At 44.8% G+C, this 27,333-nt stretch overlaps 1 protein-coding gene across 1 annotated transcript in view; it reads right to left on the minus strand.

Moving 5' to 3' along the window:
* Nucleotides 1–24,168, minus strand: part of LOC115465422 (epoxide hydrolase 1-like) — a 41,249-nt gene extending 17,081 nt beyond the window's left edge. The window contains exons 1-5 of the mRNA XM_030195873.1: nt 24,059–24,168; nt 15,142–15,355; nt 9,542–9,722; nt 6,952–7,179; nt 4,456–4,585 (exon numbers count right to left, since the gene is read on the minus strand). Of these exons, the coding sequence (XP_030051733.1) occupies nt 4,456–4,585; nt 6,952–7,179; nt 9,542–9,722; nt 15,142–15,355; nt 24,059–24,087 (782 nt within the window). The 5' untranslated portion in view covers nt 24,088–24,168. The remainder of the gene's footprint in view (nt 1–4,455; nt 4,586–6,951; nt 7,180–9,541; nt 9,723–15,141; nt 15,356–24,058) is intronic.
* Nucleotides 24,169–27,333: the final 3,165 nt, after the last annotated feature.

Genomic DNA, 27,333 nt, shown 5'->3' on the forward strand with positions numbered 1-27,333 from the left:
TCGCTGGGCATGGGTGGATGGAAGGCAGGGGAGAGGAGGGTCACTGCTGGACATGGGTGGGTGGATGGAAGGCAGGGGAGAGGAGGGTCACTGGGTATGGATGGATGGAGGGCAGGGGAGAGGAGGGTCACCGCTGGACATGGGTGGATGGAGGGCAGGGGAGAGGAGAGGAGGGTCACCGCTGGACATGGGTGGATGGAGGGCAGGGGAGAGGAAGGTCACCACTGGACATGGGTGCATGCAGGACAGGGGAGAGGAGGGGAGAGAGAAGAAATGCTGGACATGGATGGAGGGGAGGGAAGAGTGAGGAAGGAGATGAGTTGAGGGGAAAGGAAGAGGAGAAAAACTGCACATGGATGAAGAAAACAGGCAGAAGCTGAGGACCAGAAATGAAGAAGAAAGGAGGAAAGGAAAGAAATAAATGGAAACGAAGCCCTGGAAACGGAGTTAAGAGGACATATAGCAGCAGAATCGGATACTGGGCCACCATGATCAGAAAAACAGTCACCAGACAACAAAGGTAGAAAAAAAATCATTTTATTTTCATTATAGTGTTTGGAATATGTTCACTTTGAGAATCAGGTGCTCAACATTAAAAGTTTATATTTATTTACTTATTTATGGCATTTTATCGCACATTAAACATGAATTAGATTGGAACCTGGGATCATTAAATTTTTTTTTCCTGGAGGAATGCATTGCCACCCCCCCCCCCCCCAGGCTCTCTCCCAGGCTATAGCCAGCTCTGCAATTTGGGGGGGGGGGGCGCAGAGGGGGACCGGGGAGAGAGCCTGTTGTTAAACATTTACCAGCACACCACTGGATGGCACCCTGTATTCTTAAAACATCTGCAACTGAGTATAGTAACCTCTATAAAGAAGTAACATAGTAGATGACAGCAGAAAAAGACCTGCACGGTCCATCCAGTCTGCCCAAGTAATGAGCCACTTTTTTGTGTATACCTTACCTTGATTGGTACCTGTCTTTTTCAGGGCACAGACCGTACAAGTCTGCCCAGCACTATCCCCGCCTCCCACCTTCGGCTCTGGCACAGACCGTATAAGTCTGCCCAGCACTAACCCTACCTTCCAACCACCAGCCCCGCCTCCCACTACCGGCTCTGTTATCCAATCTCGGCTAAGCTCCTGAGTGATAGTAACATTTCCTATATCCTACATTCATGGCCAGCCCCAGGATGCCTCTAATATTGGATAAGATATCCCACTGACAAGGTTTTCTCTAGATCCTGGTCCCAGAAGTTGTGTACTCTGAGATCTCATTAAAAAAAAAAAGCCCCAAATCCTGGTACCTACATGGAGGCAAAGAGCGAATGCAGTGATTTAATTGACAGTAAGCAAAGGTGTTCCCCCCCCCCCCACCCCCCCCCCCCCCCCCGGTGATGAAAGGTAGCCATGGGCTGAAGACACCCTCCACCCCTCATCAAGCATATACTCCAATGATCAAAGGCCTTGCGAATATTCCCAGGATTTTCCAACCCCGGTGAAAAGGCTAAATTGCCCCCCAGTGACAACTGATCAGTGACAATGTTTTATAGTGTTCTAAACTTGAACTGTTACATTAGTTGGTCCTAAAACATGTGTACGATGTGAGGTGCCTTTGTTGCATCTCAGCTTAAAAGGGAGGGGGGAGACTGTAGGGGGCAACCACCACCTGAATATATTCATTGTATCACAAACTTTAATTTGTTTTCAATCTGCCATGCTGGTTTCTGATTACAGAACGACAAGGGGCCAAAGTCTGTTCCCCATCCCCGCAACAGTACAAAATCTCATCCGTATAAAAAGCGAGTAATTGTTTTTTTTATTTAAAAAATGGTGGAATTAGTGCGGTGGAGTTTGAGTTTGTGGGGATGATGATGGGGACAAACTTTGTCCCCCAAGTCATTCTCTACTTGTGATGTCATCAGACTGCACTGTTCTTTGTGCTGAAATGCTTTTGCATCTAAGAGAGACTCTTGGCTGTGACCCTGGCACGGTCAATCCAGTGACACATCTGGATCAATCTGGAGATATGCCATAACTCTTGGCAAGGACAATTGTTTAGTAAGCTTCAGATTGCTTGGAGCCTAGAATTGTGGGAATATCCAAAAACGATGTCAAAGACATTCTTCTGGTCTGCTGTAACTACAAAAATAGGGCACAGACCAATTGCCAATCATAATAGCATCATGATTTGAAGGCTACTTCTGATATAAACTTGCATAAAAGATGCACCTGCAAAAGGCACAAGAGAGCACACATCTGTCCACTCACATGTCCACAGAAGCATCAACAGAGGTTTATCACCATCTGCCTTTGGTGCCAGTTGCCTGTGTGAACAAACCAATATCAACAAACCAAGGTTGTATACCTATTATTTTAAAATCCTGTGATCACTCTAGGCTCTTTAGGTGGCTTTTGCCTTTGGGGGAAGGGTGTTATTCCATCTGACTTCTGTTTTTATCAGAGACATTTAAACTTGTCCTAAACGTTTCCTCCTGTCGCACTTTATCTTTGAATAATAAGAAGGAATTCTGAAGTAGGGGACCTTGCTATTAGAAGTCTCACCCTTAGACTTAATGCCATTGTTTACATGCTATGTCATACACTGCCCAGTAGGGGCATGTCAGTTGTTACCCTCACATATTCCCTCGATCCTCTCTCTTCTTCTTGGTTGAGTATCACTTCCTATGGTCCTCTCTCTGACCACTGACTGTGTCCTTCCACCATGGAGACTTATTGTCTGTCCAATACTTAAAAAAACAGTCTTGACACCTCACATCTTGTTAATTATCATCCAATCTCTAATCTACCTTTTGTCTCCAAACCAGTTGAAAGAATTGCTTATTCCCAACTGCTTCAACATATGTTGAGGCCTCTCACATTCTCCACCCGTGGCGAACAGCTTTTAGACCAGGCCATAGTACTGAAACCCTAATTACCTCACTTCAATAGGGTGATGCAACCCTTGTGGTTTCTCTCAATCTAATGCAATTTAAATATCTCCGTGGCACAAATGCACAGGACGCAAATCTCTTTCAAATGAAAGAAAACTCTGGGATGAGAGGGCATAGGATGAAGTTAAAAGAGGGTAGATTCAGGATAAATCTAAGGAAATACTTACTTATGGAAACAGTGGTGGATGCATGGAAAAGCCTCCCAGTGGAAGTAGTAGAGACGAAGACTGTATCTGAATGTATGGGACAAGTATGTAGGATCTCTTAGGGAGAGATAGCAGATGGCATGGATGAGCTGACTGGATAGACCTTATGGCCTTTATCTGCCATCATTTTCTCTATTTCCATGTTTGCTTATGTTTAAAAGACCATAATTACTCATTAGTCAGGGCATGCCATGCAGGTGATGTGCCCATATCCCAGTGGCGTAGCCAGACCTGACATTTTGGGTGGGCCCAGAACTAATATGGGTGGGCACTATGTATTTAAGTGAGAGTAGCATTTCTTGAGAAACTCCGAAATAATGCCTTAAAGTGCACTTGATGAAGGATTTCTAATAAACAGCCCCACCCTACCCCACCCCTCCCCGTAGCCTAGTGTCAGCCCTGTCCTACCCCCTACTCATCCCACCATTATGATGTTAAAAAAAAGCAAGCATTTACAATTGTATTACCTGCAGTGCTGGGCTGGCAACTGCTGCTTGGCAGTAAAGTTGTACCGAGACAGGAACTCGATTTAAGAACCAGGCTCCCAATTCCCACGTTTCCAGGGCAGGGCCAGGCTGAGGATCGCACTAGCTCAATGCTGAACCCTTCGTGCACGTGGCGTGCAGCTATTTTTTTTAGCCTGCCCTGATACAACAAGCGAGCGGAGCAACAGCGCGGCTGAGTACGCCACTGCGCACAGCACACACAGGCACGTCATACCGCGTAGGCGTAGGATGAAAAACTACAGCGACGAGCTGCACGGCAGCGATGCGACCTTCAAGTGTATTGCCGAGCCGACTGCCGACCCGAGTCTGCCACTCTGCCTCTGCATTGCAATGCCGAAAGGTAAGGGAGCTTGGAGATCATCAGCTGAGCGGGTGCTGTCTCTGCCGTCACTAGGTTGCTGCAGTGTGTGCGGCTGTGCGCTTGGGTGGGCGGGGCGGGCCCACCCACCCACCCGTAGCTACGCCCCTGCCATATCCAGGGATGATGAGGGGGAGGGAGGAGAACAGCAGCCACAACAGTGATAAGCAGCACTGAGGAAGTACATTAGAAGAGGCATCCCTCCAGCCCCTCGGCTAGCCAGTAGAGTTTGCCGTTTAGCAGAAAAGCTACAGAGGTGGCAGAAAAATACACAACCCTACCTCTAATCCTGGTTCCAGTCCCAGATTAGATTAGCATCCAATCCTATTGAGGGCTTTTACATCAACACCTGGCGAAGAGGTAAAGAACAGTGTCGGAAAAGAAAAAAAAAAAAAAAAAAAAGAGAGAGAGAGAGCTTATGTAACTTACTCTGGTTTCATCTGGGACATGAGGCTGGTGATATAACTCCCCCAGTCTCCCCCCTGCAGGTAGTACGACTGGAACCCGAGTCTCTGCATCAGCTTGTGGAATATCCGACCAGCAGCGATGGCATTGAACCCTGTGCAGGAGCGGCAGTGAGCCGTTAGAGGGTGGCAGCAGAATTAGCATGGCTTCCACATATAAAAAACAGCTCAATTATTATTAGGATTTATTTTACCATCTTGTTTTAAGGCCAAAGTGAGGAGTAGTATAATCACTGGAAAAACAATCTTTGTCAAGATTGTTTTTCCAGTGATTACATTGTGTGACATATCCTCCAGAGATTTTATTCACAGACCCCTGACGTAGGCTTTTTGCCAAAACACCGTGCTGTGTCAGGTCCTGAAGAATAAAGATTGTTTTCCATCATATTCCTCGCCCTGCTGTCTTTTTATGGAAAAGCGCTGCTGATCACACTACTCCTCACTTTGGCCTTCTTTGACCTTGTGGTCCTCTGCTTTTGCGGTGTTCCTCCACCATCTTTTTAAAGAAATTCAGTATTCAGCCAGAATAACCTGGACATAGGCAATACAAGATTAAAGCAGTAAAAAAAATATTCAAATAACAGCACATGATATAACATAGTAAGGTACTTCCAATGTCAACCCAACACATATTAAAACGTCTACTAGACAGCACAGATGGTAAGGGAGGTGCAATAAATAGACAGATAAGAACGAGTAACAGGCGTTTGATAAGCCCAACAGGTAAAAAAACAAAAAATTGCACATGGGGTTATACAAGGCCGTGTGTCATAAGCAAGTCCTACTGCAATAAGGGCAACCAATATTAGTCCTTCTGTGTGTGACTATTTAATTGCTTCTTTCACCTGCTTCCCGAAGTAAAGGCAGTTTTGCATTAGGCAAAGCTTTTCAAGTAGTGCACTCCAGAGTGTGGGGGGGCTACTCCGCAGAAAGCTCCTTGGTGGGTGTCACATTGTGTTAATTTCCTTTGAGAGGGTGTGGTTAGGGATGGTCCTTCCGAGGACCTTAGTAACATTGCAGGTGTGTAGAATGAGATCCTGTTCTTCCAAGTACTCCAGCCTTTTCCTTTAAGGGCCTTGAAGTCAGAGATAAGGTTTTAAATTTTGTCCTATATTATACTTGTAGCCAGTGAAGTTTTTGCAGGAAATAGTGTAATGTGATCATGCCCCTTACAAACTTCTATCAGTCGAGCTGTAGCATTTTTTATCAATTGGATTGAATGCAAACTCTCTGTAGTCGCACCAATATAGAGTTGCATTATCATTTGATCCTATCGTGGCGTGATCCTCTGTGACGAAACTTGTCTTTTCAATGTACTAAGAGAGACCGTTTAGTTGTCTCAGATGATAGAGGCAGCTCCTGGAGTTTCCTTGGATTTGGGGGATCAGCTTAAGTGTTAAGTCCAGCTGTTTTCCAAGGCTCCTCACCTTTCATTTAAAGTATAGTTTGTGGGATTTTGAACTCGGGTATGTCACAGGGACCCATAGGAGCTCAGTTTTACTTAGCTTCAGGCAAAATTGTTTGTTTTTACCCCATTCTTGAATTGCTGTTAGACAGGCAGTCAGTTTATTCAGGGCTGTAAGTAAGTCTGGATCAACATATAAAGTACATAAGTAATCCCACATTGGGAAAAGACCAAAGGTCCATCAAGCCCAGCATCCTGTCCACGACAGCGGCCAATCCAGGCCAAGGGCACCTGGCAAGCTTCCCAAACATGCAAACATTCTATACATGTTATTCCTGGAATTGTGGATTTTTCCCAAGTCCATTTAGTAGTGGTTTATGGACTTGTCCTTTAGGAAACCGTCTAACCCCTTTTTAAACTCTGCCAAGCTAACCGCCTTCACCACGTTCTCCGGCAACGAATTCCAGAGTTTAATTATGCGTTGGGTGAAGAAATTTTTTTTTGATTTGTTTTAAATTTACTGCACTGTAGTTTTATCGCATGCCCCCTAGTCCTAGTATTTTTTGAAAGCGTGAACAGACGCTTCAGATCCACCTGTTCCACTCCACTCATTATTTTATATGCCTCTATCATGTCTCCCCTCAGCCGTCTCTTCTCCAAACTGAAAAGCCCTAGTCTCCACAGTCTTTCTTCATAGGGAAGTCGTCCCATCCCCGCTATCATTTAGTCGCCCTTCGCTGCATGTATGAGTAGCTGCATGTCATCCACATGGATATAGAATTGAATGTCCATTGCCTTGAATCAGCTTGGCTAGTGGCTTGAGGTAGATATTAAAATAGGAGACACTATTAAGGGCTCATTTTCAAAGCACTTAGACTTACAAAGTTCCATAAGTTACTAGGGGCTCATTTTCAAAGCACTTAGACTTATAAAGTTACTTGGAGGCATATTTTTAAAGCACTTAGAGACTTATATATCCTGCTAATAACTGGTGAACAAGTAGCCCAGCCATATGGAAAGCTTCCCCACTCCTTACTTCTTCTTCTACTCACTCACCTTGCTTGTGAGAAGCTTCAGAGAAGCCATAGCCTGGAATGGAAGGACAGATAACCTCAAACACTGTGTCCTGCTCCAAGTTATAGCTGGCTGGGTCTGTCAGCATGGGAATGATCTTATAGAATTCATAGACGGACCCAGGCCAGCCATGCACCATCATTAAAGGAATAACCTTCTGACCCTGACGGAGATTGGTGGGCTTCACATGGATGAAGTGGATCTCAATACCTGGTGCAAGAGAAATAGAGCAAATCAGGGAAACAGAAAGCTACAAATTCAGTACATAGAAAGTCCTAGCAGAAATGGTAAAAGTTAGGATTAGGGGACTTGGCAGTCAAGTCATGCCCATAGGAAGACAATATTTGGTTTAAAAAATTATGCTCTTTTCAAAATGAGCTTCAAAAACCTCATCCAGTAGAAAGCCTATCACTGGGGCTCTGTGCTACAGCTCTCATTCTTATGCACATCTCAGAAATATCCAAATTAAAAGCATATTTGGAAGTTCATCCTCTAGATTGGATGGGGCAGCAATAGCATGCTATGGAGAATGGATCAGAGCAGAATGGGGTAGGTTGGAGGGTTCACCAGTGCAGAAGAGGACAAGTTGGAGGACAGGTGGAAGCAGGACAGGGCTGACATTTTAGGAGAGGTATGTTAGCTGATGGATAGGAGGACACGGTTGGGTTGAAGGGTGAATTTAAGACTACCATTGGCTCTCTTACGTGGACATGCCCTGATTTTAGTCTCCTTCAGGTGTGTTAATTTTATTTTTTAGGCAAATATCCAATCTTTCATGGAGGAAGGGTTCTATTACCTGGCCATGACCAACAAGCTACCCACACAATGAGAGAAACCATCTTCTGCTTATTGTAAGGCTAAGCACGTGGGAGAATAACAATAGAGCAAGGCATCAGACTGCAGAGTTAGTGGCCTTATTCTGCATAGATGATGTCCTGTTGGTATCAAATGAATTAACGGAGTGGAATTAAATGGAATAGAGGAGATCTCACCGCTGACTTGTCCTCTCTGTGGCCACTGGTGAGTAACTGGGAAGCTGGGTGTTTAGTTTGCAGATGAGGTGTCTACATCTCTGTGGCAGAGAAAGGTGCTGGTGACTTTCAACATTGTTATTTATAAACGCTGTGCATTGCATGTGTTGGATATTGGATGTAACTATGTATCTAAAAGAGTGGAGGAATGGCTTAATGGTTAGAGCAGCAGGCTAAGAATTAGAAGGCCCAGGTTCAAATCCCACAGCAATTTCTTGTGGCCTAGGACAAGTCACTTCACCCTCCATTGCCTCGGGTCCAATGCAGGGGCGTAGCCAGACCTCACAGTGGGAGGGGGCCAGAGCCTGAGGTGGGGGAGCGCATTTTAGTCTACCGCCCCCCTGCCCCCCAGCAGCCTCACTGCTCCCCCCGCCGCCCCCACCCACTGCTGCAGCAAATACCTTGGCTGGAAGGGGTCCTCAACCCCTGCCAGCTGAAGCCTTGTCCAGCACCGGTCTCCGCCGCCACCGCATTGCCTGCCCTGCTCTCTCTTCCCCCTCACATCCTGCATGCTCCTTTTAGTGAAATTGAGCATGCTCAGTTTCACTTAAAGGAGCGTGCAGGATGCGAGGAGGAAGAAAGAGCACGGAAGGCAACACGGTAGTGGCGCCGGAGACCGGTGCTGGACAAGGCTCCAGCTGGTGGGGGTTGGGGACCCCTGCCAGCAAAACCAGGAGCCCAGAGGAAATTTGGGGGGCCCAGGCCCCCATGGCCCCACGTACGTACGCCACTGATCCGATGCTGAGCAGGTTCCTGCAGCAATGCCAACGTAGGTCATGTCTTCTCCCACCCCCCCAAATCTGGGCAGAAGCAACACAGTTGTGCCTCACACTGCACAGGACAAGGCAACGGCAAACCATGCCTTAATCATGTCTTGACAACCACAATGGAAGGTCCTGCTTTGTGTGGCCACCAAAAGTCAGCCCAGTTCAAGGGCACGTCTGGATCTGGATTTGGATATACCCAAACTGTTCAGTGAGCTCATTTTCTGGACTAGATCTCTTTTTGTAAACTGGAAAAATTGACTTGGAGGGAGGATCATGAACTAACTAACTTCCGCAAACTTCTGAAGACCTCTCTCTTTAACAAGACATACCACGATGATCAACACATGTGAGCTTCACACATGTACCAAGAACTGTCTTATATGTTTTATTGTTATATTACTTCATGTTCTACCATTATCATGTTGCCCAAGACCCTCCTTCTGTAATACCAAATGTCTACTTCATAATTATTCTCACTATCCATGATGTATTGTAAGCCACATTGAGCCTGCAAAGAGGTGGGAAAATGTGGGATACAAATGCAATAAATAAATGAATTACACTAGCAGACCAGGGGTGGATACTGCAGTCCTAGCCAGTTTTCCAAATAGCCTTAGAGACAGTACATGCAAATACATATAAATCTATGTCTTGCATATTTATTAGCATTATCCAGAAAACCTGACCAGTTGGTTAATCCCAAAGCTCAGAGTATCTACCCTCAAGTTAAAGGGTGACTTGTGCAATGTAGGATGAGAGAAAGGATAAACTCACCTTCAATGGTAGTTTTGAAGTGTGGGAATTGGTTGAGAACCTTTACCATCTTTGTCCAGTCAAACTGATTTCTCCAATAAGATATCACCTTGCGGAGATAAATGGAGTTGAAGCCATAGTGGAACTTTGCATCCTCCAATGGTGGCGTGTAGCGGGCATTGTCAATTCGATGATAGAGGTCCTATTTGCAAGTGTGTTAATCAGGTTGTTGGATCACATGTCAAACAGAAGATAAGACCATGTCACTTAGCTCTAATGCCCACCTTTCCCTTCCCTAACCATGGAATTTAATAGTCTAAACAACCAGAAATACTAATCTGGCCACTGACCTCCTAGTGTCCCTGGTGGTCTGACAAACAGATGCATTTAGGCAATCAACTACGTTTCAGTTAGAACAGTCTTTTCCAAGTCAGGTCCTGGAGTACCTCTTGCCAATCAGGTTTTCAGGATATTCACAGTGACTATGCATGAACTTAATTTGAATACACTGCCTCCATTATCTGCAAATCTCTTTCATGTATATTCATTGTGGATATCCTGAAAACCTGAGGGGTACTCCAGGACTAGACTTGGGAAACACTGCAGTTATAAATCCTTTTCAATATTGGGCTCTGGAACTTCTATCAGTGGTTCCCTAGCCTGATCCTGGAAGCGCCCCAGCCAGTCAGGTTTTCAGGATACGCACAATGAATATTCATGAGAGATTTGCATGCACTGCCTCCACTGCAAGCAAATCTCTCTCATAAATATTCATTGTGGATATCCTTAAAACTTGACTGGCTGGGGTGCCTCTAGGACCAGGTTTGGGAACCACTGAATATGTTTTGCAACCACTGCGGAAACGTTTTCTGTTATCGATTTTCAACAGCACTATCCAGGATACTGCTGGCAAAAATCCCTCTAACACCTTGGTACTAGTCGTAGAGTGCAGGAGCAGAATTATAGCAGAGTGAGAGTGGAATGACCAGCTATATGTACAGTGGCAATATTCAGCCTACAAAAAAAAAAAGAAGACAGTCCTAAATTAAATCACTATCGGGCTCATTTTCAAAGCACTTAGCCTCCCAAAGTTCCATAGAAACCTATGGAACTTAGCCTCCCCCAAGTGCTTTGAAAATATGCATGTATGTACAGCAGCTGAATACGAACACTATATATACTGAGACCGATATTCAAAGCGATTTAAGCGGACAACATTAGGGAGCAGCCAGCCTGGGGTTATGCAGGTGCTGGTATTAATCAGTGCCAACACCTGCATAGCTAAGCGGAAAAAATCAGGACAGCTCCAAAGCTCCTGCCCCTTGTGGCCACTAAAAGAAAATGGCTGCCACGACTTCTCTCGGCAGCTCACAGTATAGTACTGCAGCATTATGCAGTACTGCTAGCTGCTGCGAGAGGTCTCGGCAGCCATTTTCCTTCAGCAGACGCATGGGGTAGGAGGGGCTTTTCAATTATGTCATTGGCTATCCGGAGCAGTTTATGCAGAACAGAGCAGTAGTGACAGATTTACACACAGGTATCTACTTTGCTCGTTAAATGTGTACATTGTCTTGGAAACGTCAACTACCCTTGTACAACGAACATCATGAGACTCCCGAAGCAGGCGTTCTCACGCCGAAACACAGCAGCTGTGTCGAGTCTTTTGAGTAGTTCCAATAAAGATCATCTTTATGAACTAACGTCTCCCTTGGTCCTTTGGAAGAGCCTTCCTACCCTACTCCTTGTGCCAGAAGTTAGGCAATGACCACTTAATGCCAGGGCAATGGCTGGCATAAGCTGTAAGTGTGCCATACAATGTTTGTAGAATTGTCCCAATCAAAACTGAATATCAGCACTATATATATTTAGCTGTCAGCAGTAACTATAGTCCATGTTTATTCAGAGTTGTTGCCTATCTGTATATATTTTTAAATGCTGTGGTATATATCTGATGTCAGCAAGACTACTCAACAAAAGCTTGAAGAAAAAAAAAACTCAGCCTTTTAAGAAGAGGAGAAAAATAGGCCTCAGTTTGAAATTTAACAGCTCAAGCCACTCCAATCTGAGCACCATATAAACCATCACCAGCCAAAAAAAAAACCTCCTATACTGAATTATATTACAAAGCACTGTATTGTGTTTTATTTGCTCATTTACTTCTAATAGGAAAAGTTCAAAAAAATGCCAGTATTGAACAAATCAAACTGATCTTCAATTCTTTTTCTGACCAAATTCACATCAAACAAAAAGAGCCAGCAATCCAATCAAGACCCAACAGGGAATCCCTGTTTCGTGATTGCTGGATAGAATTGTTCCTTGACTGCTGCAATGTTCAAAATGGCAATGGGCCTTTTCCTGCTATTGCTGCCTTAAACGTCTCCCATAGTCTCCCCTATTTTCATGGCGCTGCAATTGTTCCAATGCTATACATTGCAGGGATTCAAAAACAATGTCGCTTCATCTTACAGTGGGCATCGTGTTCAAGATCTGCACGATTGTACACAAAATCATCTACACAGATGCCCCAACCTACATGCTAAACCTCGTGGACCTGCCTCCCAGGAATGCCAAAAGATAATCCTGCAAATTTCTTAATCTGCACTTCCCCAGCTGTAAAGGATTAAAATACAAGCTGATACATGCAACGACCTTCTCTTACATGAGCACGCAGTTGTGGAATGCATTACCTACTGCCTTGAAAACCATTGACGAAATAACCAACTTTCGTAAATCTCTAAAGACACATCTCTTCAACAAGGCCTACAAAGAGAACCCATAGCCTTACTAAATCACCTCACCAACCACCCAGTTAGGAAAGTCTACCTTCTACACTAATCTGCCTAACTCTGCTCTTTTTCCCTTACTCAACCTTTTATATCACTAATTGTATCTGATATCCTGGAATGACAATGCCATAACAGGACTCTGTAAGCCACATTGAGCCTGCAAATAGGTGGGAAAATGTGGGATACAAATGCAATAAATAATAATAATATAGGGGAAGACTATGGGAAATGCTTAAAGGCAGTGAGAGCAAAAATGGATTTATTTTTTGGCTCTGTTAAACCCTTTGAATTAAAGTGAGAATAGAATGATCAGCCTTATTTTAGAGGTTCAAACTTTAATCTACGATATTTTATTCTTCTCCTCCTGTCCCTACTGATGTGTTTTTATTGAATGGGAGGAACTTTTGAAAACGAGGCTTTAGAGGTTGGCGTTGAATGCCCATCACCATTTTGAATATTGCAGTGGTTGAGGAAACGTAATATCCCCTGATGCAGCAATTGTGAAACATGGATTCCCTATCGGGTCTTGATTGGATTGCTGACTCTTTATTGTTTGATGGGAATTCGGTCACAAAAAAGATTGAAGAACTGAAGTAATAAAGAATTGAAGATTATAATCCTACAGATAAGTTTGATTTGTTCAATTCTGGCATTTTAACTGTTCCTATTAGAAGTAAATCAGTAACTACCATGCAATAGACTGCTTTGTAATATAATTCAGCACAGCAGTGGAAGTTCTTTTGGCCAGTGATGGTTTGTATGGTAGGCTGGAGTAGCTTAAGCTGTTAATTTCAGTCAGAGGCCTTTTTTTTTCCCTTTATTTGTTGAAAGGCTGAATTCCTTTTCAAGCTTTTGTAGAGTAGTCTTGCTGACATCAGATTAACCTCTTTGCCATACATTCTGGCAGCTCTAATACCAGTTGTTGACTTAGATCATCATGGAGTTATGAACGCTTAAATGTGTTAACAGGTTGTCCTTTCTGCTTTCAGTGCCCAAGTAAGCTCTGTGCTTATCCACTGTCCTCTTAAGCTCCATTAGATGGCACTCTGTGGGTGGAGGCCATTCCACGTTTCCATCACCCTTTCTGTGGAAAACTATTTCCTGAAGTTGCTCCTCGCTCTGTTCCTTTCGGAGCCCAGCTTATGAGTCCTTGCTCTAGATTATCCCTTTTCTTGAAATAGGTTTACCTCTTTGTATTATGACAGAGAAATTAAAATACCTGAAAGGTATTCATATCTCCCCTGTCTTGCCCTCTTCTAGGGGTGTAGACTTGAAGGTATCTAAATCTTTTTTCTATAATCTTCATTTTCTTCAGGTTAATAGCGAGTCTGGTGGTTAGGACTCCCATCCTGAACTCCTGTACTGCCCCAGGATCATGTTTCCATCAGGGACTTGCTTTGATACAGGCATGGGCTGGGCCTCAGCTAAAAGGGGGTGCTGGGAAATAAGATCTGCAGCCGAAATTTGCTGATTGGTTTCAGATAAAACCAAAGCCGAAAATGAAACTGGCTCTGCCCCCCAAATCATACCAGCCTCCACTCCCTCCTCCCTTTCCCCTCTCAGCCCGCCCATGAACAAAAGTAGCCCCCCTCTCTCTATCCCCCAAGCAAAAAGATAGTCCCCACTACCTCCCCCCCTGCCAAGCCTACCTTAGAAACTCTGTCTAGTGGCTAGCTGAGGCTCTTGCCTATGCCATCAAAATGGTGGAGGGAGGGATCCAAGAGGGGAAGTTAAGCCCACTCCTGTTTGGCTGCAGCAGAAGTGGGGGGAGCTGAGCCTTCTCCTATTTGGGTGAGGTAAAGGGGAGCCAAGCCCCTCCTGTCTGGGGGGGGGCTGGTATTGGAGAGCTGAGCCCACTCCTACTCCTGTTTGGATGTGGAGAAGCTGAGCATGTACTCTGGGTTCAGAACATTGAATTTTGGTTTCAGCTAGGGCCTAAGACAGATTTCAGGTTGGATTTGGCACCGAAAGTGAATCGAAAACCAAAATTCAGTCGGCCTTTAGTCACAGCAACCCAAGGGTTATTCAGCTGGTTTGCATTTGGGCCTCTAGAATAGAGAATCCTGCCTGCCAAGTTTCTCAGCTCCATGCCAATTTATAATCTGCCTACTGACTGCAGTTCCAATGTGCTTCTAACTTCCAGCCCTCGCTCCAGCCTTAACCTTGTGACCTGCTTGCTCATTCTCATCTCTGTTTCCAGTTAATGTTCAAGCAGTGGGGCCTGCTTCACTATAAACTCTGATTTCCGGTTACAGACCTGCATTTCCAGTGTGCTTCCAGCCCCAGCCTTGGTGCAGTAACCCCATAGGTGTGAACATGAGACTATACCAGCAGATTCCTAGGGGGTTACTAGACCCTGAGACCATTCCATGGGAGGCCTATAGGATTACTGGGCCTTGAGATTGTACCACAGGAGGCCTATGGGTTTACTGGACTATGAAACTGCACCACCAGATTCTTATGGGGTTACTGGACCTTGAGACTGGAGGCCTATGGGATTAGTGGACTATGAGACCATACCATGAGATTACCCAGGGGATTATTGGACCATTCTCTCCTAAACATCCTTTCTCTACTTATATCTTTCAATCTGGCTCTCATCAAGAAACCATCATACACCATCTTGTGGCTTATGTCTTCAAATTTGGTTCTGATCAGGGAACCATCCTTCACCATCTCTCTCCTTACTTTTACCTCTTTATTTGGTCCTATATAATCTAGTGTGTAATAATAAATACTATGAAAGCAGCAGTTTCTGTCCCAGTTTTAACCATGAAACTCCAGAAGCCTGAAGGTGGCTAACCTGGTGAGGGAGCAATCTTTATCTTTTCTTACCAGGATTTCTTCCTCAGATATCTCAATCTGGAAGGGTCGGATGCTTGTGTCCTCTTGCTCATGCAGGGGTCTCGGTCCTGGGCCCCACCAGCCATCTCCCATCTCAATGCTACGCACTTTCTTTCGGTGCAGCAGGCAGTACAACAGGAGCCCCCCAGCACCCACTGCCACTGGGACCACAACTGAGCCCCTCCAGCCATTGTGGCAATGTGACCTACAAAGCCGGAAATATGAGCAGACCTCTTAACTCTGATTTCTGTTTAAATCTGTTTATTAACTTAGAAGTCATAAGTACAGAATACAACCATAAGACTACATTCCAAGCTTATTTCAAAGAACTATATCATCTCTCAACCTCAAAACTGAGAAGTTAAGGTCACCCTTCCCTAACCTCCACAACAAGAAGGACATGAACTGATGTAACATAACTAGAGTAAAAAGTCAGCCAATAATAGAAACAGGAGGAGCTGTGTTCTGATACTCCCCTATCACTCTAACCATCAGCCCAACCCTGGATTATATAACACAAGTCCAGAGAGAAAAGGAAAAAAAAAAAAACTGGAAAAACAGCACCAACAGCAAAACATACCAGACAAATGTGGCAGTATAGAAGAAACACACTCTAAGCTCAAACCCACCCACCCGTTACATTCTCAAAGGAGCTTGGTATCGCCAACAAAACACAACCAAAGATCAAGACCAAATAAAAATAAATAAAACTGGTGGCCAGAAGACCCTCCTCCCCCCCCCCCCCCCAATTCAGACTCATGAAAAAGAATTCAAAATGAGGCTGCGTACTGTAGTGGCAGGGAGTAGATGTAGACTTCCCAAATAGACATAAGTTACTTTTTATGCACACATCAGGATTGGGATTTATCACCTTTTTCAAGGCAGTGAGCAGCAAGAATAAGTCAGACTTAGGCAACAGACAATTAACAGCAGAAAAAAAATATTCAAATAACAATACAAAGTATAGAATAGTACAGTGTTTCCTGGAATAATTGGTGAGATATCATTCATCTTCCTCTCTCCACCCTGCCCTGCCCTCCCGCCTGCTCACAGCATGCTGCCGGCAGCGATGTAAGCACTTCCTTTTGTCTTGCCTTGTACAGCATCCCGCCTACACAGGAAGAGGAAGTGGCTGTACAAAGAAGGCTTCCGGGGGCCAGGCTGAAGGCAGCATTTACACAACGCTACTGATGGCGGCGGCATGGAAGTCTGGAGGCCGGAGCTGCAGGACATTACGTTCCTCCCTCCTGTGCTCAGCTCCGGGCTGTTCTTCATCTTCCTCTCCCCAGGAACAAGGTAAAAAACGGATTATATTGGATTACAAGGGGGCAACGGTTCGGGGGGGGGAGGTGTGTGGTAGGGTGGAGACTTGCGTGGCCGGGGGGGGGGGGGGGGGGAGGGTGCCGCAAAAAATTGTTCAGACACTAAGGGTGCTATGAATCAAAAAGGTTTGGAAACCACTGGCATAGAGGGGCATAATCGAACGCGAACGCCCATCTCCATGGGCGTCTATGTCCAAGAACGGGTACGTGAAGGGGCGGGACAGACCGTATTTTCGAAAAAAAATGGGCGCCCATCTTTTTTTTTCGATAATATGGTTTGTGCCCGGCAAATGCATCGGATTTGTACGGATTTGAGCTGGGCAGTTTTGCTTTTCAGCGATAATGGAAACCGAAGGCGCCCGGCTCAAAAACAAACACATCCAAGGCATTGGGTCATGGGAGGGGCCAGGATTTGTAGTGCACTGGTCCCCCTCACATGCCAGGACACCAACCGGGCACCCTAGGGGAACTTGTAACAATTAAAAAAAATAATACCTCCCAAGTCCATACAGTGGGGGAAATAAGTATTTGATCCCTTGCTGATTTTGTAAGTTTGCCCACTGACAAAGACATGAGCAGCCCATAATTGAAGGGTAGGTTATTGGTAACAGTGAGAGATAGCACATCACAAATTAAATCCGGAAAATCACATTGTGGAAAGTATATGAATTTATTTGCATTCTGCAGAGGGAAATAAGTATTTAATCCCTCTGGCAAACAAGACCTAATACTTGGTGGCAAAACCCTTGTTGGCAAGCACAGCGGTCAGACGTCTTCTGTAGTTGATGATGAGGTTTGCACACATGTCAGGAGGAATTTTGGTCCACTCCTCTTTGCAGATCATCTCTAAATCATTAAGAGTTCTGGGCTGTCGCTTGGCAACTCGCAGCTTCAGCTCCCTCCATAAGTTTTCAATGGGATTAAGGTCTGGTGACTGGCTAGGCCACTCCATGACCCTAATGTGCTTCTTCCTGAGCCACTCCTTTGTTGCCTTGGCTGTATGTTTTGGGTCATTGTCGTGCTGGAAGACCCAGCCACGACCCATTTTTAAGGCCCTGGCGGAGGGAAGGAGGTTGTCACTCAGAATTGTACGGTACATGGCCCCATCCATTCTCCCATTGATGCGGTGAAGTAGTCCTATGCCCTTAGCAGAGAAACACCCCCAAAACATAACATTTCCACCTCCATGCTTGACAGTGGGGACGGTGTCTTTGGGTCATAGGCAGCATTTCTCTTCCTCCAAACACGGCGAGTTGAGTTCATGCCAAAGAGCTCAATTTTTGTCTCATCTGACCACAGCACCTTCTCCCAATCACTCTCGGCATCATCCAGGTGTTCACTGGCAAACTTCAGACGGGCCGTCACATGTGCCTTCCGGAGCAGGGGGACCTTGCGGGCACTGCAGGATGCAATCCGTTATGTCGTAATGTGTTACCAATGGTTTTCGTGGTGACAGTGGTCCCAGCTGCCTTGAGATCATTGACAAGTTCCCCCCTTGTAGTTGTAGGCTGATTTCTAACCTTCCTCATGATCAAGGATACCCCACGAGGTGAGATTTTGCGTGGAGCCCCAGATCTTTGTCGATTGACAGTCATTTGTACTTCTTCCATTTTCTTACTATGGCACCAACAGTTGTCTCCTTCTCGCCCAGCGTCTTACTGATGGTTTTGTAGCCCATTCCAGCCTTGTGCAGGTGTATGATCTTGTCCCGACATCCTTAGACAGCTCCTTGCTCTTGGCCATTTTGTAGAGGTTAGAGTCTGACTGATTCACTGAGTCTGTGGACAGGTGTCTTTCATACAGGTAACCATTGCCGACAGCTGTCTGTCATGCAGGTAACGAGTTGATTTGGAGCATCTACCTGGTCTGTAGGGGCCAGATCTCTTACTGGTTGGTGGGGGATCAAATACTTATTTCCCTCTGCAGAATGCAAATAAATTCATATACTTTCCACAATGTGATTTTCCGGATTTAATTTGTGATGTGCTATCTCTCACTGTTACCAATAACCTACCCTTCAATTATGGGCTGCTCATGTCTTTGTCAGTGGGCAAACTTACAAAATCAGCAAGGGATCAAATACTTATTTCCCCCACTGTAGCTCTCACCCCTTGGGTGCTGAGCCCCTCAAATCCCCCCCCCCCCAAACCCACAACTCTACACCATTACCATAGCCCTTATGGCTGAAGGGGGGCACCTACATGTGGGTACAGTGGGTTTTGGGGGCGGTTTGGAGGGCTCCCATTTACCACCACAAGTGTAACAAGTAGGGGGGTGATGGGCCTGGGTCCACCTGGGTGAAGTCCACTGCACCCACTAAACAACTGCTCCAGGGACCTGCATACTGCTGTGATGGAGCTGGGTATGGCATTTGAGGCTGGCATACAGGCTGGAAAAAAAAGTTGTTAAAGTGCTTTTTTTATGGTGGGAGGGGGTTAGTGACCACTTGGGGAGTCAGGGGTGGTCATCCCCGATTCCCTCCGGTGGTCATCTGGTCATTTAGGGCACTTTTTTGGAACTTGTTCGTGAAAAAAAAGGGTCCAAAAAAGGTGACCCAAATTCGCGCTAAAAACGCCTTTCTTTTTTCGATTATCGGCCGAAGGCGCCCATCTCTCCTCGGCCAATAAACACGCCCCTTCACCATGCCTCCGACATGCCCCCGTCAACTTTGGCCATTTCCGCGACAGATTGCAGTTGAAGACATCCAAAATCGGCTTTCGATTATACCGATTTGGGCGCCTTTGCGAGATGGGCGCCCATCTCCCGATTTGGGTCGAAATATGGGCGCCCATTTATTTATTTATTGCATTTGTATCCCACATTTTCCCACCTATTTGCGGGTTCAGTGTGGCTTACAATACATTGTGAATGATGGAAATACAATTTGTTACAACTCGGTTATGGATTACATTGTGAGGAGTTATGCGAAGACAAAGTCAGAGTATCGTTGAGGGAATCGAACAATGGGAAAGAACAATGGAACAATGGAAAGAAACAACGGGAAACTGATAGGGCAACAGAACAATAGTAGGAGAGCATTCGGTATAACATTTTTCTGTGAGTAAAGGCATAAATTAAGGGGGATAAGAATTCAGAAGAGAATGTATTGATGCATTACTAACAGTGTGTGTGGACTTCATGTGTTTTGATCCTTTCAATAAATTTTATCAAAAAGATGAGTCTTCAATAATTTGCGGAAGTTGGTTAGTTCATAGATCGCTTTCAGGTTGCGTGGTAGTGTATTCCAGAGTTGCGTGCTTATATAAGAAAAGGTTGATGCGTGCAGCGCTTTGTATTTTATGCCTTTGCAATTAGGGAAGTGAAGGTTGAGGAAAGTTCGGGATGATCTTTTAGTGTTTCTGGGTGGTAGGTCTATTAAGTCAGACATGTAGGCTGGGGCTTCACCGTGAATGATTTTGTGGACTAATGTGCATACTTTAAAAGTAATGCGTTCCTTGAGTGGGAGCCAGTGTAGCTTCTCTCGTAAGGGTTTTGCACTTTCGTATTTTGGTTTTCCGAAGATGAGTCTGGCTGCTGTGTTCTGGGCTGTTTGAAGTTTCCTCAGTATTTGCTCTTTACAATCTGCGTATAGTGAGTTGCAGTAATCCAGATGGCTGAGTACGAGGGATTGCACTAGGCTGCGAAAGACAGATCTTGGGAAGAATGGTCTTATTCTTTTCAGTTTCCACATGCAGTAGAACATCTTTTTGGTTGTGTTGTTTGCATGAGTTTCAAGTGTTAGGAGGCGGTCAATAGTGACTTTCGAAAAGAAGGCTGATAGTATGCTACATTACAATGTCAACACAATATGCAATAAAACATTTTAATAGACAGCATAGGGTGTAAGCAAAGATAGAACATATAGATAGATAAAACAGAGTAGCAGGGGTTAGAAACTAAGGGGACTAACTTAAAGAAAGTTACATATGAGTTCAGAAAGGTGCTTCAACATAATGTCAGCTAGAATAGGCATGGATAAACTGTCCTGCTAAAGCATGTGCAGCCAGTGCCACACCTTCAGGCTCATTTTCAAAAGAGAAGAACGCCCATCTTTTGACACAAATCGGAAGATAGGCTTCCTAATCACAGGGTCGCCCAAATCGGTATAATTGAAAGCCGATTTTTGGGCGTCCTCAACTGCTTTCCGTTGCAGCGACAACCAAAGTTCAAGGGGCATGTTGGAGGCGTAGCGAAGGCAGGACTTGGGTGTGCCTAACACATGGACGTCCTCGATCCATAATGGAAAAAAAAAAAAGGGCGTCCCTGACAAGCACTTGGACGACTTTACCTGATCCTGTTTTGGCACAAAAAGGTGCCCGAACTGACCAGATGACCACCGGAGAGAATAGGGGATCACCTCCCCTGACTCCCCCAGTGGCCACTAACCCCTCTTACCCTAAAAAACATATTTAAAAATATTTTGTGCCAGCCTCAAATGTCATACTCAGGTCCATCACAGCAGTATGTAGGTCCCTGGAGCAGTTTTAGTGGGTGCAATGCACTTCAGGCAGGCTGACCCAGGCTCATCCCCCCCCCCCTACCTGTTACACTTGTGGTGGTAAATGTGAGCCCTCCAAAACCCATCACAAACCCACTGTACCCACATCTAGGTGCCCCCCTTCACCCATAAGGGCTATGGTAGTGGTGTACAGTTGTGGGTAGTGGGTTTTTTTTTGGGGGGGGGGGGGGGTTGGGGGGCTCAGCACACAAGGTAAGGGAGCTATGTACCTGGGAGCAATTTCTGAAGTCCACTGCAGTGCCCCCTAGGGTGCCCGGTTGGTGTCCTGGCATATCAGGGGGACCAGTGAACTACAAATGCTGGCTCCTCCCATGACCAAAGGGCTTGCATTTGGTCGTTTCTGAGATGGGCGTCCTTGGTTTCCATTATCGCCAAAAATCAGAAACGACCAAGTCTAGGGATGACCATCTCTAAGGACAACCTAAATGTCAAGATTTGGGCGTCCCCAACCGTATTATCGAAACGAAAGATGGACGTTCGTCTTGTTTCAATAATACGGGTTTCCCACCCCTCCACCAGGACGTTTTGCGAGGACGTCCTCAGCAAAACTTGGGCGTCCCTTTCGATTATGCCCCTCCTTGTGTGTGTGTGACTAGCAAATTAGTTAATTCATCCATCAAACATGAAATCTAGCCTGCCTATACTCCAACACCAGTGCATGGAATCGATTACACCAAGCCCAACAGGAAGGTGCTTCTGAGGTGGTCCATACACTTAGTATAACTTTTTTTCTTAACTCTGACTTCTAAACAGACTTGAACTCCTCTCTAACCAAGAACCACCTTCAGATTAACCTCACAGGGTCTATAACAAGGGTGGGGGGGGGGGGGTGTCTTTGGATAGGCATAGTACAGGGTGCTGCAGGTAGGAGGCGCATTTGCAGAACTGTCTATGTGGGGGTGGAAATATTAGTATTGATATAGCAGAGCATGCCACAGGACAGGAGTAAGGTACATTGTCAGAATTGTATGTGGAATAGCAATTCTGAAAGCACAAGCAGAGACCTGATAATCCCAGCACAGCATACCTAGCCCTGAAAATCCCTCTGCCAGTCATGCAATACACCTGTTAGAGCCATATACTCAACACACCCAGCCCTGGAGATTCGCCTACACAGGTCTAAACACATCTGCAGTAGCTACATGAGGCAACTTACTGAGGCCCTGCACACCAGTAATATACATTTCTCACTACTTTCATTTTGTAGTGTGTATGTTTACATGCCTACGTTCTTTATTTATGCATGTAAATTGATTTTATGCATATAAACAAAGAATTTCTACAGGATGAGGCAAAAAAAAAAAAAGTAACCCCCTAGATTTTTTTGCTGTTTTCTCAGCAACCACTTTGAATTTCAACGAGAAATTTCACATACTTAGTCATCATACTTAGATATTACTATTAAACATTTAATTATCTTAAGCTATGTTGATGTTACTGACATTTTAGCATTACTACCTAGCAATTTTTGCACATTTAAGAATGTTCAAGCTAAAACAGTAAAATAACATCATTGAATAATGTGTCCGAATTTCACAGTCACTGTGAATGCTCAAAGTGTACTCCCCCAGCTTTAACACAGGCCTTCAGTAGCTGGATGGTCAAGCTAAGAAGTCTGTAACTTTGCCATGTTTAAAGATAAACTTATTCCATTCTGCACATAAATGTAGATAGTAACAACAAATAAATCTGTAAAATTTCACGTTGAAAAATTCAAAGTGGTTGTTGAAAAAAGAAAACAGCAAAAAAACTCTAGGCGGTTACTTTTTTTTGCCCTTGAGACAGTCATAACACAGAAATAAGATTATCCTGACACATCCATAAAAGCAACAAACAATGATAAACCCTGAAGATCCCACATACCTGTTATACAGCTACACAAAGAAACACACCTATAAATTGACTCTACACCGTTTTGGGTTTGAAGAAGCCAACCAGACCATCAATGTGAAATAATAATTCAGATAAATAATAACTGGGGATAATCAGGTTAATACCACGTTTTCTTTATTTACTGTTGTTTAATTGATCTCCATGTCTTGTTTCACTCTCCCTATTTTGTGGTCTAAGGAAGAGTATAGAATTGCCTGATTGAAATAATTCTTGTGTATTACTTTCTCTGTATTTCTGGCAAAGTTATTTTATTGCTTGTAAATTTAAATTCTTATATATAAATAAATAAATAAGAAAGAAAGAAAGAACGAAACACACCTATCCCTGAAGATCACTGCACCTGACACACCCACACCTATTAACAGCTATAAATAGAAACACACCCACCCTAGAAGATCCCTAATCACTATCCCTGACATACACCCCCCCCCCCCTGGAGATCCCGCCTCATTGCCTGAAATTCTCTTTACTAGAATCTTGATAACTTTAATCATATGACAGCTTTACATGTGTAACCGTGAAGGTAATATAGGTTCAGGGTTGCATTTGTTTGATTACCTGCCAAAAGACAATTAAATGCTATCTGGATGTTTGCTCACGTCTTTTTCAGTAGTAGCTCAAGGTGAGTTATATTCAGGTACACTGGGTATTTCTCTGTTGCTGGAGGGCTCACAATCTAATTTTGTACCTAAGGCAATGGAGGGGTTAAGTCAAGTGACTTGCCCAAGATCACAAGGCGCAGTAGTGGGATTTGAACTGGCCACCACTGGATGTCAAGTCCCCGGGAGACAAAGTCATTTTCCTCCCAAGCGGTGGAAGTGGAAAACAAACAAAGCAAGCTTTACCCCAATGCTGAGAATGCCTTCTCCCTTTTCTTTACACAACCATAGGAGGCAGCTCTGTGGGTGCTTGAACAAACTGTAATTTACATTGGGTTTAGTACCCCCCTCCCCCAATCATTTAAAAAAGCTAGCTCTTATGAACACAAGTGTAATAACGACCATGCTCATCATTCCTAACACATCTGTAACAGGCAACAACAACAACAAAAAAAACAACGTCACACCTCGTCCTAGAAACCTCTTTTCTCTCCCCCCCCAAAAACCCAACCCACTGCAAGAGTGGGACGGTTGCAGTATGTCTCCCTGCTTCCAGTGAACAACCCCCTCCTCACCTCACATTCTCCACGATCTGCTGCCACATGCCTGTGCCGGATCTAGTGCTGCAGCTGCTGTTTCTGTGTTTGCTCTCTGGAAGTTGTGTAACCCAGGCGGAGGGTGGAAAAGGAAAGTCCCAGAGCACAGCCGTCTCCGCCCCCTAGAGCAAAGAAGAGCTGGAACAATATCCCCTCCCCCTCCCTACACACAGGCTTAGGACTTTACACTCCTCACATGGGCACACAGCCAGCCAGTGAAAGGGTTCAGTTGAGAGTAAAAGTGTTTGCCAGTCTGACTCACTCTCTTGTGTTTTCTTGCTTACCATTTTCTAGTTCGGTTCTTTTGTTTCACTGTTTCACGTTCTTTTATCAGCTCAGCTCACCCCCTTCTTCTTTCTAATCTATACAGCATTCCCAGTCAACTTTACTGACCCAAGCCCAGCAATCGGGCATATGTCTGTGTAGAGCAAATAATTCTCTGAAAATTTAATAAAACGGAATGGAATTAGTCTTGTAGGAAAAATATGGAATTTTAAAATGCTGCAGTGACAGTTCCTCCCCCCCCACCTTAAAAATGGCCAGATGCATTTCTACCCCAACATGTCCTAAAATACACCCTGCTACTGCTACTGCTCCACCACCCACAGCTACCTCCCATAGACACAACACATGTACTGCACAATACATAACACACAACAGAGATACATACACATATACAACATGAACACATGCATACCACACATACCATAACACACACATACACACAGGGCTGCCAAAAGACTGGGCCGGCCCGGGGCAAAGCCGCCCCACCACCCCTCCGTCCACACAGCGGGCCAGGCCCCCCTAAATTCAAATCATAGTGCCTCACCTTGACCATGTGAAAGAAGCGCAACAGTGGCAGTCTGCAGATCGCCTCCCTTCAGGCCTTCCCTCCCTGTGTCCCGCCCTCGTCTGATGTAACTAGCGTGAGGGCGGGACACAGGGAAGGGAAGGCCTGAAGGGAGGCGATCTGCAGACTGCTGCTGCTGCGCTTCTCTCACATGGAGCAGGTCAAGGTGAGGCGCTATGATTTGAATTCAGGGGGGCCCGGCCCGGTGGGTGGGTGAGGGACTGCGGCGCCAGGCCCCCCTTGGAGGCCCGGGCCCCGGGAACCCTGTCCCCCCTGCCCCCCCCTCTCGGCGGCCCTGCATACACACATTGTAAATAATTCCCTATCTCTGATGTGTTGCATTTTAGTAATTCTGAACTATATGTCATTTTCTTTGTTGACAAGTCTCCAGTGAAAACTACTGACTGAAACATATCGGGTTTTTTTAATTGGTTGCTAAGTATACTGCAGTGCCAACTAGTATCTGTTGCCATGAAAGGGGGGAGGGGGCAGATGAAAGCATTGGCAAAAACTAAGCAAATACCAAGGAAGTTACATCAAGAACAGGAGACGGTACAAGGCTATCTAACACATTATATGGGTTGAAGCCAGTAGGCGGAGTCACAAGTACCCAAAACAATAGCAGAAGTAATGGACTGCCTTGCATGATCCACCTGTTAAAACTCACAGCTGTTCCAGTTGGATAGGCAGTGCCTTAAAAGGTGGAGGAAAAAAGGTGTTTTTTTTTTTTACTTATTTGACAGCTTGTTTCATTTATTTTGAAAGCGTCCCATATGCAGATATAAATATCTGCATATGAAAACAGAATATCATTAAGACAGCTTCAAAAATTATTGTAGCTGGTGGAAACAACACTAATAAAGGCTGTATTTTGTGCTCATTTCTCTACACTATCCTATATAATAAAACGCACCTCCAACATTCTGAAGCTGACTGCATGGCTGAGGCATTCCTGCTCTCTGTATCAATCTCCTGAATTGACATCACGTACTTCCGGGTTCGTCACAAGCAGAAGTGACCAACCACAACGAGGTTCTCAGCTTCAGAATGTGGAGGTGCATTCTATTAAATAGGATTGGTCAGTTCCTTGAAGCACAGCCAGAGCTCAGCGTCCTGCACAGTAACGCTCAGACACCAGAGAGAGGGGGGAGGGGGGCTGACACCAGAGAGAGGGAGGGAGGGGGGCCTGACACCAGAGGGGGGGGGGAGGTATCTCTCACACACACTCTCTCTCTCTCTCACACACAGTCAATGTCTTTCTTTCTCTCACTCTCACACACTGCCTCTCACACACTCTATGTCTCACACTGTATCACATTCACTCTCTATGTGTCACACAGTCACTCACACACTCAGGTCTCATACACTGTCTCACAGAGAGTCTGTGTCTCACACACACTCTCTCTCTCGCACACACTGTATCTGTGTGAAACACACTCTCTCTCTCACACTGCGTCTCACATACACACTTGCACACACTCTCATTCTCACACACACACTCTCTCTCTCACAGACACACTCGCACATTCACTCTCTGTCTCTCACACAGTCACTCTCACATACACTCTCTCAAACATGCACACTCCGAGGAAAACCTTGCTAGCACCCGTTTCATTTGTGTCAGAAACGGGCCTTTTTTATTAGTTTTATATAATACAGTAATACATGGCCAAATTTCAGTGAGGCTATCCCGTTTACTGATTGGTTCATCTTAACTGTTGTTATAATCTGCCTTGGGAAGCCTGCTGTTATAAGGATTGGAAGTAAAATTAAAATTCTCCTTCATTGGGACACATGGAATCACCATCTTTACCTCATTTCTTTTTGGTACAGATGATTATTCTGTTTTGAGCATGTTTCAGGAGGACAAGTGGTTTTCATAAGTCAAAGTAATAAAAATAAATATTTCTTTTTTCATGCAGATTTCTCTTTGTGTAACCATAACTAAATGGGCTAAGTCCCTAAGGCAGTCCGATTGGTTTTCTTATATTTTGTCCTTGTTGATGACTTATACGTGCCAAAAGTAAAACTGGAAATACAGTGAGACAGAATAATAGAATTAATTAGCATTATAATTGTGTTCGTGTTTGGAAATAACTGCGAAAATGCTGTGTGAAAACTGACGAAGAAGAAAATAAATATATATCACAGAACTGGAAAATGTTGGCACATTAGACTAAGTGGAGTTCTGCATGAAGGTATTTAATATCTTTCTTTTAAATAGTAGTATAAACATATTAAGTTGCATTTTTATAATATACCACTGCATTCCACAAACAAAAGAAGCAAGTTCCCACAAACCATTTTTCTCTCGTTGATCTAGGCACAGGAAAAAAAAAGATTTTTAAATGCTACCAGGTTTCAACCTAATTTCATATTTAATGTGGGATATAAATGTCATAAG

The sequence above is a fragment of the Microcaecilia unicolor genome, chromosome 3 (assembly GCF_901765095.1).
Source record: "Microcaecilia unicolor chromosome 3, aMicUni1.1, whole genome shotgun sequence".
In the NCBI taxonomy this organism is placed as follows: Eukaryota; Metazoa; Chordata; class Amphibia; order Gymnophiona; family Siphonopidae; genus Microcaecilia; species Microcaecilia unicolor.